The sequence below is a fragment of the Prionailurus bengalensis genome, chromosome C2, assembly GCF_016509475.1.
Source record: "Prionailurus bengalensis isolate Pbe53 chromosome C2, Fcat_Pben_1.1_paternal_pri, whole genome shotgun sequence".
Taxonomy (NCBI): Eukaryota; Metazoa; Chordata; class Mammalia; order Carnivora; family Felidae; genus Prionailurus; species Prionailurus bengalensis.
The window spans coordinates 67,567,648-67,579,784 of NC_057350.1; the positions used below are offsets into that span (position 1 = coordinate 67,567,648).

At 34.4% G+C, this 12,137-nt stretch overlaps 1 protein-coding gene and 1 pseudogene across 1 annotated transcript in view; both read right to left on the minus strand.

Annotated features, from left to right (window-relative positions):
* The window catches only part of POLQ (DNA polymerase theta), a 123,587-nt gene that overhangs the window by 55,721 nt on the left and 55,729 nt on the right, over window positions 1–12,137 (minus strand). The window contains exon 16 of the mRNA XM_043594280.1: window positions 1,852–4,961. Coding sequence (XP_043450215.1) covers window positions 1,852–4,961 — 3,110 coding nt within the window. The remainder of the gene's footprint in view (window positions 1–1,851; window positions 4,962–12,137) is intronic.
* Window positions 1,118–1,837, minus strand: LOC122491491 (annotated as a pseudogene).

Genomic DNA, 12,137 nt, shown 5'->3' on the forward strand with positions numbered 1-12,137 from the left:
CAAATGAATAGGAAGATGTGGTATACATATACAATGAAATATTATGGTGCCATAAAAAGGGATGAGAACTTGCCATTTGAAACATGGATGGACCTACAGGGTATTACACTAAGTGAAATAAGTCAGACTGAGAAAGGCAAATACCATATTATTTCATAAATAGAATCTAAAACAAAAACACATAAATGAATAAACAAACAAGCAGAATCAGACCTATAAATACAGAGAACAAACTGATGGTTACTAGAAGGAAGGGGAGGTGGGGGGTTGGGCAAAATGGCTAAAGAGAATGGGAGATACAGGCTTCTAGTTATGTAATGAATAAGTCATGGGACTAAAAAGCACAGCATAAAGAATATATATAGTCAATGATATTGTAATAGCAATGTATGGGGACAGATGGTAGCTATACTCATGGTGAACATAGTATAATGTATAAACTTCTCATATCATTATGTTGTACACCTAAAACTAATATAACATTGATTGTCAATTATACTCAAATAAAAAAATTAAAAAGAAAAACATGTGTTCCATGAATTGAAGATCAGACAAATACTCAAAATTTATGAACAAATTCATTCATAAATACAGAGATTTAAGAAATCTGATCAAATCTTTGGTTTCTACAGCAGGTCGTCAAGCTGACTACAGCTATTCCCCAAGATACAGAATCCTTACTGTCATGAAGTAAGACAGGAATATACATGCATGGCATTATTTGGTTCAATTCTCTTAAAATGTGGAAGGGCTCTGTGAGGATTTGGGATCAACATTTTGGTATAGAACTCATGAATATCAGTAAAGGTTATAAGTCTACTTGAGGTAAGTATTGAAAAATATAGTTAACATACATTGTTAAAAATATAGTGCCAATTTTCTATGTACTTTTGTGATTATCTAAGTAGATTATATAATACAAATTAATTATTTTAATTAATTAAATAGAAAATAATTCATAAGCACTGATGATTAATAAAAAATGAGATACCAAAAATGGTGATCCATATTCAAAATATATTCGTTTTTACAAACTTATATTCTAACATTTATATATTATATAAAATATTATATTATGTGTTAAATATACAAATTTATATGATTTTTTAAAAGAAACATTGCGTTTAATGGTAAAGCTTAGCACACTCCAGCACCAGATATGGGCTGGAGTTGAAGCAGCAGAGACAGGTAGATGACCTCCATAAAGCCTCGTAAAGTGAAAAGAATAAGAAAGGCAACAATTAGCACCATGGCCTGACACATGGCAAAAACCAGAATAGAACTGAAGAAATGCTGCTGTTTGAGAGCCAGGTTCCTGATATACCCAATGATCAAGCTGCCAAAAACTATCCCAGTGCTGGCCCATGTACCAGCCACAACAACTGGGATGGCTGCAGCAGCAATAAGCTTGGGTACTATGTCCATGTCCTGAGAGACAAGACTGCTATAGAACTCCCTTTGGACCACCTAGTGTGGGGAGCTCCTGTGGCAAGGCTGTTTAGGGATTTCTGGCTTTTGAAGAAAAGAGGCAGACACAGGCCTGATTAGACCAGAGCTATAACAGCGGATCAGGGCCACAGTAATAAGTAGTGCCTTAGAGGTCTGCATTATTTCAGTATCCCAGCTTGACCTTTTTTCTCAGTGCTCAGTTCTCACACCCTGGAGTCGCCCATCACTTATACCAGATGGCAACTATTATTAATCTAGTTGCACTGAACAATAAGCTGTTCTACAGGTAAACCCATATAGAAGAAATTTTAATTAAATTGGAATAAATTTAGTACATTCATCCCAATTCACTATTTTACATATAAACATGAAAATATGAAAAATTAAAGAAAAAATTCTTACCTTGCTTAAACCTACCACCAATAGCAGCATTTTTAGAAGACCTCAAATTACTGATCTTTTCACAAGCCAGTGAGATGGAAAATCTCTTTTTGCACTGCCACTCCTTAATGAATGTTTGAAAGAGAATTTGGTCACTTGCTACATCAATTATGGCCAAGCTTTCTGGGCTGCATGAGGCTGCAGTTAACTGCGATCCATCCTGTGACAACTGCAGTGAAAAACTTGTGTCTCTAATAGGTCTATCCTTTTTTAAACCATCTCTACTCTCTGAACTTAAATCTTGGTTTTTAATATCTGAAGATGAGCCAAATGAGTAACTTTTACCAAGCTGTAAAACACTATGCATTTTCTGGAGTTTTACAGAAGATGTTCCAAGAATACTTGGAACCACTAGCTTAGAAGCAGATGCTGGGATGGGTGTAGGAGGAATGAGTCCGTTATCATCAACTATACAGCTCTCTTTCCAAGGCAAGAGGGATGAGGTTTCACCATGAAGGGCACCGTTCTCCAGTGCTCCAATCTTGCTCTTTATTTCAACATTAGGGAAAAATGAAATTCCCGGAACTTGATTTGGCTCCAAATTTGAAATTACTTGTTTGCCATTTAACTCCATATTTTCCCCTTTTAAACTAGACAAGTTTGTAGTGGCTAATTTTTGCTTTTCATTTTCTAGAGGACTGGACACTTCATCTAAAATTCTTTGCAGTCCTGGACTTAAATCAAACGATGCCCCTGACCATATGAGCGATTTATTTTGCCCTATCTCAGTTAATTTGGATTTTTTAGACTTTTCATCTTTATCTCTTCCAATTATTTCTCTTTGTGAATAATCATTATTGACAGTCCCTGGATCACTTAGTTCTAATGCTGTAAGAGACACTGCGGTATTATGTTTCTCTTGGGCAGGAAATATATCTACATTGTCCAAAGCTTCAACCATCTGAGCAGAATCCAACTCTGAAAATATAAGAGACTCCTCACTGAAACAAGTCAACTGTTGCTGATTATCTTGATTCTCATTCATATTTGATTTTCTAAGTTGGCCCTCTGGTTGTAGACACAGAGAATGACTGGAACAGTTTGACATTAGTTCAGAAGAAAGGGGTTCTTTTGCTTGTGTATCAGGAGGTTGTTCTTTCACTAGGTAATCTTCACTGAAACTGTCAAATAGTAAGCTATCACTCAAATTCAAACTTGTTTCAGGAGCTGGTAGACATTCTACTTCTACACCAGTGGGAGGCGGTAGTATAACTGGTTTCAAAGCTTCTTGTGTTTGATAACCTTGAAGAAAACTATTTAATTGAGAGTCAGTGACAGAAAGTTCATTCCTTTTAAAACAAGGGCCATTTTCCCTCAAGAGTATTGGAGAATGAAAAATTGAGCTTTCTGGAGTCAGGACATCAACTCCATGTGAATTGGTGCTTTGTTTCACAGTATCTACAGTCTTATCCTCCAAATGATCTATATTTGTCATTCCTGGAGAATGTCGTTCACCAGGAAAAGTAATATGAATCTCATTCTGAAAAGAGATCACCAAGCTCTGTTTGTCTAAACTCTTCAGCATTGTCTCTGTTGCCAGGTTGGCATCCTTTGCTCCTGCTTGTTTGGCATTTTCAGTTGCCATCTGTTGTATAATTTTCTCTGACTGAGTATCCAGGTACAAACTATCTTCAAATTCACAAAGAACTAAACCTAAGTCAGAAACACAATTATTTTTAGTTTTGTTTGCTGCATAAGCTTCCGTTTTTTCTTGTATTTTAGAGGGATTTAGAAAATCCTCATGCTGGCCTCCTGATTTACCAAATGCTCCAGTTGGGGGATGTATTCTACTGAGTATCTCAGTGCTGTTTATATTATCTCCTGATACCTGAAAATTATTTGATTTATTTTCCTCACCATTAAACTTCATAATTCCACACTTGATAATACCATTTGAGTCTTTATTCATATAACTACTGCCTGTCTCACAGGGCATTTGTCTCTCTAATATTTTTTTCTGTTTGGTATAAGTGTTTGTTTGTTTATCAGACTGTTTTTCTGCACACTGGTTAATTGAATGGGTGTCATGGTGTTTTACATAAACATTCTGGGTTTTTGAATCACTTTGTATCATCAGTACTTTGTTTATTTTTTCTGACTCAACAAAAGCTAGTGCTCTTCCGTTTTCACTAACTGTACTAGTGGGATGACAAGTCACTTTTTTACTCTGGGATTCTGTGATAAAATGTTCCACAAGAATATTGTTAGTTTTTGTTTTGTTCTTTGAACTTTGTTCTGTTTGTGATGAGAATGATGCTTTGCTATATTTTCCCTCAGCACAGTAAGATACATTTTTAGGAAACGGCTCTGGAGTTCTAAATTCCATATTCTTCTTATCTAAGGTAATTGAGTCTTCACAATAAACAGGATTAGACATAGTTTGTTCCTGTAAATCAATTCTATACATCCCAGTGTCTTTCACAGGGCTACTATCTCTGGATTGTGTTAGATGCTTATCACGTTTCCAAGATCGAGAGGCAGTACTCATCTTTTCTGAACTGAAACTCAAAGATTCTTTTTTTGTTTTCTCAAATAAGAGAGTTTGAACAACATTCTTAGTGCTTTTTTTCCCCTCATTCAGAGAGGTTACTAGCTTTTCTTTACTTCTGTTCAAAGAAGCCCGTTTTCTTGCTCTGGAAATGGAATGTACTTGGGATTCTTGATTCCCATTCTGTAACTTGTAATAAAAGGAATTTCTATTCTCTCCACATTTAACTAAATCTTGCACTGTAGTTGGTGAATGCTTAGCAAAAGAATCATTAAACACTGAGTTACTTTTTTTCTTTGATATTAATCTTTTACAAGATCTCTTAGTTTGGGGTGTAAGTTTCTGTTCTTTTACTTCTGGCTCACTGCTGGTCAATGAGTGTGTATTAGAATTTAAAAGGGAATATGGATTCCATTGCACTCCCATTTCAGCTAAATCCTGCTGCAGAATCCTTTTGGCTTCTTCTACTATAAGGGCTGCTGCTTCCCTTTCAGTTAAACCTTTTCTGCCAGTCACCCAAATATTTCGCATATTCCGACGTTCTTCAACTGCTTCCTCTTCCTCATCCACAGCCTTTCGGGCACTAAACAAGGATATAGAAAAAGAAATAAATTAATGCATTGATTCATTCATGCATACAGAAATATTTATTAACCACTAAACTGATCTGTCCTAGGAAGTGAAGAAATAGCACTGAACAAGAGAGAAATACATCTGCTTTCTAAGAGCTTACATTTTAGTTGGAGAAAACAGAAAACAAATGTTAGAATGCATTCCATATCAACTGATGATAAGAGTTGTGAACAAAAATGAAGCACCAGGAGGGGATGGCTGGTTCTGCAATTTTCAGATAGCAAAATTAGGGAAGGCCTCACTAAAACAGATGAAGCAGAAACTTTTTTAAAATAGTTTCATAAAACTTTCATTGAAACAAATCCTCCTATGTAATATTAACTCTAGACAAAATAGTTGAAGGAAATGGAGAGTGACCAAAAGAAAGGAGAAACTGAAAGAAGGTAACTAAAAACTTGGATAAAAGCCTGGAGTTTATTAATTGACAGAATTTGAAAAAGAGCTCAGAATAATTACAGGAGGTATAAAATGAATGGAGAAAGTCCAGAAATGAGATCCAGAGAAGGAAAACCCAAAATTCTCCATATAAATCTGTTCAAATATCTAGCTGACCTCTAATCTATGCAAGTATGGGATGACTCTAAGCAGCCAGTTAAAAGTCTAAACTGAACAGAGATTTGAGTTACTGTCCACTATAGGAAGACAAAGTTTAGAGTTTGAGTTCAGCCAAGCTAACTAACTGATAAAATATCAATGTTCTTCAGCGTAAAATAATAGATTCTACACCCTAAAATGCCAAACATATACATAATTGAAGTACCATGAAAAGAAAAAATACAGCATGAAGCATAAAAACTATGAAAGAAATAATGGTCAAGAGACTTCTGTTTCCAACAAGACTGGTGTAAGAGGGACCAAGTTAGCCACTCACCCAAAACAACTAAAATACCAAGGCTAGCTCCTAAAAGATGTTGCAGCTTCCATTTTGCTCTCTTACGTCACTTAGTCTAGAGAAAGCCAACCATCATGGCATAAGGACAACAACAGCTCTATGGAGAAGGTCACATGGAGAATTGAGCACCAGCTTGGCAGTATGTGTGTGTCATCTTAAAAGCAGATGCAACTCAACCCTTCAGATAATTATAGTCCCAGCCAACAGCTTTACTACAACGTCAAACCAGATCACCAACAAAGATGTTCCCAAGTTTATGACTCATAGAAACTTTGAGTTAATAATTATTTCTGTTGCTTTTAAGCCACAGAGTTCTTCTTTTAAAACATATTTTTCAAGTGTCTTTATTTAAGGACTCTCTACACCCAATGTGGGGCTTGAACTCATAACCCCAAGATCAAGAGTGACATGATCTCCTAAGCCAGCCAGGTGCCCCTAAGTCACTAAGCTCTTAAAGTAATTTGTTTCACAGCAATAGTTAATTAATTAGCCTATTAAAACTATCCAACTTCAAAGATATAAAAATCTCAAGGTCTACATATTTAGAAGGAAAAAAAAGAATTATATTACCATCAGAATTCTCAAAAACAGCATGCACAGCAAAGAAATCATTTTCCTAAAACTTAATAAAAGAAAAGGTGGACCAAAAGTCTATATCTAGTCAAGATGTGCTTTAACTATTAAGGTTATAGAAAAGCAGTTTTACACATACAAGAACTTAGGGAATTCTATACGATATTAGCCCTCAAGAAATCTATTAGCAGGTAAGTGTAATCCAACCAAGAGAGGACTAAGAGTACTTCAGCACTAAGACTGATGGTAAGAATATGAATAAATAAAAATGTAGATTATATTAGTTTTCATCTCTACATCCTACAAGGGTAGGGACGGGGTGGAAAATTAATGTAAAAATGTTATACATTGAGACAAAGAGAACTAATGCACTTTTTAAACGGAGGGAAAAGGAGAGGGAAAAAGAAAACTAAAGTAAGCTCGATGTCAATGACTGTTGTTCAGGCAATAGGTAGGTGCTACAGGATACCATTAAAATCTTGACGAACCAGGGGTGCCTGGCTGGCTCAGTTGGAAGAGCATATGACTCTTGATCTCGGAATTGTGAGTTTGAGCCCCATGTTGGGTGTAGAGACTACTGAAAAATAAAATCTTAAAAAAAATGTTTACAAGCCAGATAATAAAAAGTACACAGGTATGCACTAGAACAAAATACACACCTGTCTAAATTTAAAAGTAAAACTCCAAAGAGTACTCTTAAAGGTAGACAAAGAAACATAGTAAATACACAATACACATAATTATAAAATAATTTAAGAATTGAAATGGAACATTTTAGTTATAGCAATAGATGTGATGGGATTAAATCATCTATTAAAAGAAAGACTTCAATTTGGTTCAGAAAGTAAAACACAATTACAACTCAGTGTGGTACATAAAAATCATACCTAAAACCAAGTGATTCTAAAAGACTAAAACTAAAGGGATGGACAAAAAATATCCTAGAAAAATGGAGCAAGAAGAAAGCAGTGAGGGCTATTTTGCATTAAGTATAACAAAAAGAGTAAAATTTAATGCTAAAAACAACAATGATAGTAAATATAACATTACCAGTCATATTTACTATGAGTATTTACATACCAAATAATAAGCAATCATTTTTATGAAGCAAATATAAGAGATACAAGGAGACACAGAAAGAAGTGTACTAATAATTAGTAGACTTTAATAAACCATTCTCATTAAAACACAGATCAAATGTTGAGGAGGGTAATAAATAAGAATAAAGAAGACCTAATGAACATAAGCAATGAGGGCGACTTTTTATGAATATATTTCAAACACTTTACCTTTGTAATACAGAACACATCTAGTTTGTATTGATCATATATTAGCACACCAAGAAAACATCAGTGAGTTCCATGAAGTATATGTGTTATAAATAACACGTTAGATTGATGTGCAATAAGACTAGAAATTATTTTAAAAAATAAAAAAAACAAAAAGCACTTCCACCTGGGCAAAAGAAGGAAACCATGCAAATTACATTTCTAACAAATAAAAACAAAATCTCTACATATCATAATCTATGGGTTATATTTAAAATAAAAACCACAGGAAAACTCACAGTACTAAGTTCATAGTTCTACACTAAGAATACAGTATTTTATTTACCAATAAAAATATAAAAGTCAACAAATTCCTAGTTCAACAACAAAATCAGAAAACGTACAAAAGAAAACAAAAGAAAGCAGGAAGAAGGAAATGTAAAATTAAAAGAAGAGATTAATAAGGTACATTACTTTAAAAAAAAAGGCATAGGCCTAGACCTAGGTCTAGATCTAACTGATTTTTAACCAATTTAAAAAATAGATAAACCACTAGCTAACCTAATCAAGAAAAAATAGAGATAAAGTAAAATTTATAAAATAGCAAATGACAAGGAAGGAATATCCACTGAAATAGAAGGAATACTTAAAATTCCTAAGAAACTAATTCACAAATCTCTATAAAAATGTATTTGAAAATCCAGATGCAACAAATAATTTTCTTTTTAAAATTTTTTTTTCAACGTTTTTATTTATTTTTGGGACAGAGAGAGACAGAGCATGAACGGGGAAGGGGCAGAGAGAGAGGGAGACACAGAATCGGAAACAGGCTCCAGGCTCTGAGCCATCAGCCCAGAGCCCGACGCGGGGCTCGAACTCCCGGACCGCGAGATCGTGACCTGGCTGAAGTTGGACGCTTAACCAACTGCGCCACCCAGGCGCCCCAACAAATAATTTTCTAAGGAAATACAGATTACCAAAATTGACCCCATTCAAGATAGAAAGCTTAGAGAGACTAATTTCTGAAAAAATAAAGTAGACAAAGTGATCGGGAAACTAACCCATTGAAAGGCACCATTCAACATGGTTTCATACAATAATCATATAAAAACTTCTAGCAGTCCCAAGTCTCCCTAAATTATTGCAAAGCACTGAAAACAAAAAATGCTTCATAATTCTTTTTCATGAGGCAAGTCTGATACCAAAACTGATAGCAAAACTTGAATAAAAATAGTGCAAAAAACCACACAATGCAAGAAAACAATAGGTCAATATTATTTGTAAATAACAATGCAAAAGTATACTATATCAAATATTAGCAAATAGAATTCAACATCATATAATAAAATAAGATGACCAAATTAAATTTATTCCATAAGATTGATTCAATATTAGGAAACCTATTAATATAATGTACCATGCTAATAGATGAAGGAGGAGGAAAAAAAAACTATGATAATCTTCAGGAATACTGGAAAATGCTTTGACAAAATTCAATACCCAATCATGACAAAACTATTCAAGAATTATGTATTTCTTACATAAATACACACACACACACACACACACATACCCACACATACACACACACCATAGTTCTGAAACCAGTATCCTATTGAAGCAACACCAGAGGCATTTCCCCTAAGATCACAAACAAAGCAAAAATTCCCAATATCTATTACTACTATCCTTACTACTACTACTACTACTACATATTAGAGATATCAGCTAATACAATTAGATAAGAGAAATCAATTAAAAGCATACAAATTCTTACAGAAGTAAAATAACTATTTGTAGATGATGTGCCAACATACCTGGAAAATTCTAGAGAATCAATGATAAAAGTAATTCAAACAATAAAAGAATTTAGAAAATAGGATAAAAAATTATACAAAACAGCCTTCATATACTCTAATAATAACTATGTAGAAGACATAATAAAAGAGAGCAACCAATTAAAATAACAATAAATATTAAGTAGGAATAACTTTAACAAGAAATGTATAAAACCTGTGTGAGCAAAACTTAAAACTTTTGAAAACCTATATGAGGAAATCTTTTGAAAACTCTTAAAAATCACAAAGACTAGATCAAATTCAAAGATGTTACCTATCCTTGGATAGGTTGACACAAAATATAAAGATATCAATTCTAAGTTAAATTTCAATACAATTCCTATAAAATATCAACAAGCACTTTAACTTTCATATGGGCAAATATGCAAGAATAGCCAAAAAAAAAAAATACTGGAAAACTATGAGAGGAAGTGTCCTTCCAGAGATTAATAATTTATAATTTATAATTAAAAGTATTTACTGGCTCATGAATTGACAAAAAGAATAGTATATAAAATAGAAACTACAGAAATAGACCTAATTATTTATGGATATTTGGTATATGACAAAGATGGCATCTCAAATCACTAAGTCAAAAATAAACATTTTTATAAATGGGAGCCATTGGATAAAGGACAAAATTTGATCCAGACTTTATACTATACACAAAATTAAATTCTAAATACATCAGGAATCTAGATGCAAATCTACAAATACTAGGAGAAGACATGAATGAATTCCTTTTTAATTTCAGTAGACAAAAGTTTTCTAACTATGACAATTCCAAAGCAAAAAAAAAAAATTGACAAAGAAATCAATAGAAAAGTTAAAATTCTGCATGGCAAAAACAATGTAGTAAAAGTCAAAAGACAATTTATAAATTTTGAGAAAATATTTGCAATATACATATAAAATAAACAGCTAAGAACTCTAATCAATTTAAGAAGAAAAGATTCTTTTAAAAGGAGAAAGAAGGGCACCTGGGTGGCCCAGTAGATTAAGCATCTGACTCTTGATTTAGGCTCAGGTCATGATCTCAGGGTCCCTGTGATAGAGCCCTCTGCACTGATAGCATGCAGTCTGCTTGGGATTCTCTCTCTGCCACTCCCTTGTTCTTTCTCTCTCTATTAAAGTATATAAACATTTAAAAAAATAAAATAAAATAAAATAAAAAGGAGAGGGAAAAGACCAAACTCAGTAGAAACAAGAAAAGACATAACCAGATAATTCACAAGGATACAAAAATATGATCCTGAAACATATGAAAAGACATCCACCATCATTCACAATTGGAGAAATACACATTAAAACCATACTGAGATACTATTTCCTATCTATCAGACTGGTGAAATGAAAACTCTAACAATGGATTCTGTTTGCAAGGCTGTGGCGTAATAGGCCAGTGAGAATGTAACCTGGTACAACCCTTCTGCAGGGTAATCTGGAACTAATAAACCTACATAAGCACTTACCTTTTGAAATCCCACATCCAAGAATTTACTCTGAAGAAACATTACCAACAATGGAAAATACATATGCATAGGTAATTTATTGTGAATTTTTGTTAATGGCAAACTGAGACAATCAAAATGGGTTTTCTGGCTCTCATGTACCAAGTACTAAAAGGAAAGGGTGGCCAGGTGTCAGATATACCAGTTTCCATTCAGAAAATTAACATTAATACAATGCTATCTCTTATCTATACATCTTATTCAAATTTCATCAATTGTTCCACTTACATCCTTGTTCTAATCTAATCTAGAATAAGGTGGTACATCTAGTTGTCATGTCTCTTTATTTCCTTTAATTAGAAAGAGTTCCTCAGTTATTGTTTTTCATGACCTTGATATTTTTGAAGAGTATTAGACAATTATTTTGTATAATGCCTCCCAATTTAGGTTTGTCTGATGTTTCCTTACAATTAAATTTATGTTAGACATTTTTGATAAGAATACTCCAGGAGTAATGCTGTGTCTTTCTCACTGTGTCACATGAGGAGGTATGTGACGTAGATCTGTCCTAATACTGATGTTAGTAATATTGATCAATAAAGTTCTGGGCATTCAGAAAAGGTATAATCACAGAAATAGTAGCCTTAGCATAATACATAAGTACAAATAGCAACTAGAATGTAAAGAGAAACTAGACCTAGAACTTTGCCAAATGGTGGGGGAGCTGCCGGAACCCTTTCCATGTCAGGAGGGGCTGCAAGTGCCACAGTTTATGCTCCCTCTCCACCTTGATAGCCCAGAGAGAAGCAGGGTTCAGGTTCCCTAGCTGGCCTACACTTCAGTAAGTTCCAGACCCCTAGCCCACACCAGCCCCAGCCATCCCACCAAAGTAGCACCAGTGTGGTGCCCACCAGAACACCCCTGAGCAGTACTCACTGTAACTCCAGCCATTACAGCAAGGTGGCACAGGCGTAAAGCACCCCAGACCCAGGCCCACACTACTTTGGCTCCACACAGTTTACCAACACACTCCAGGACTCCCTGGCCCACATCCACCTTAGTTCCAGCCACCCCGACAGTGCATCCCTTGTGTTAAGTGTCCCC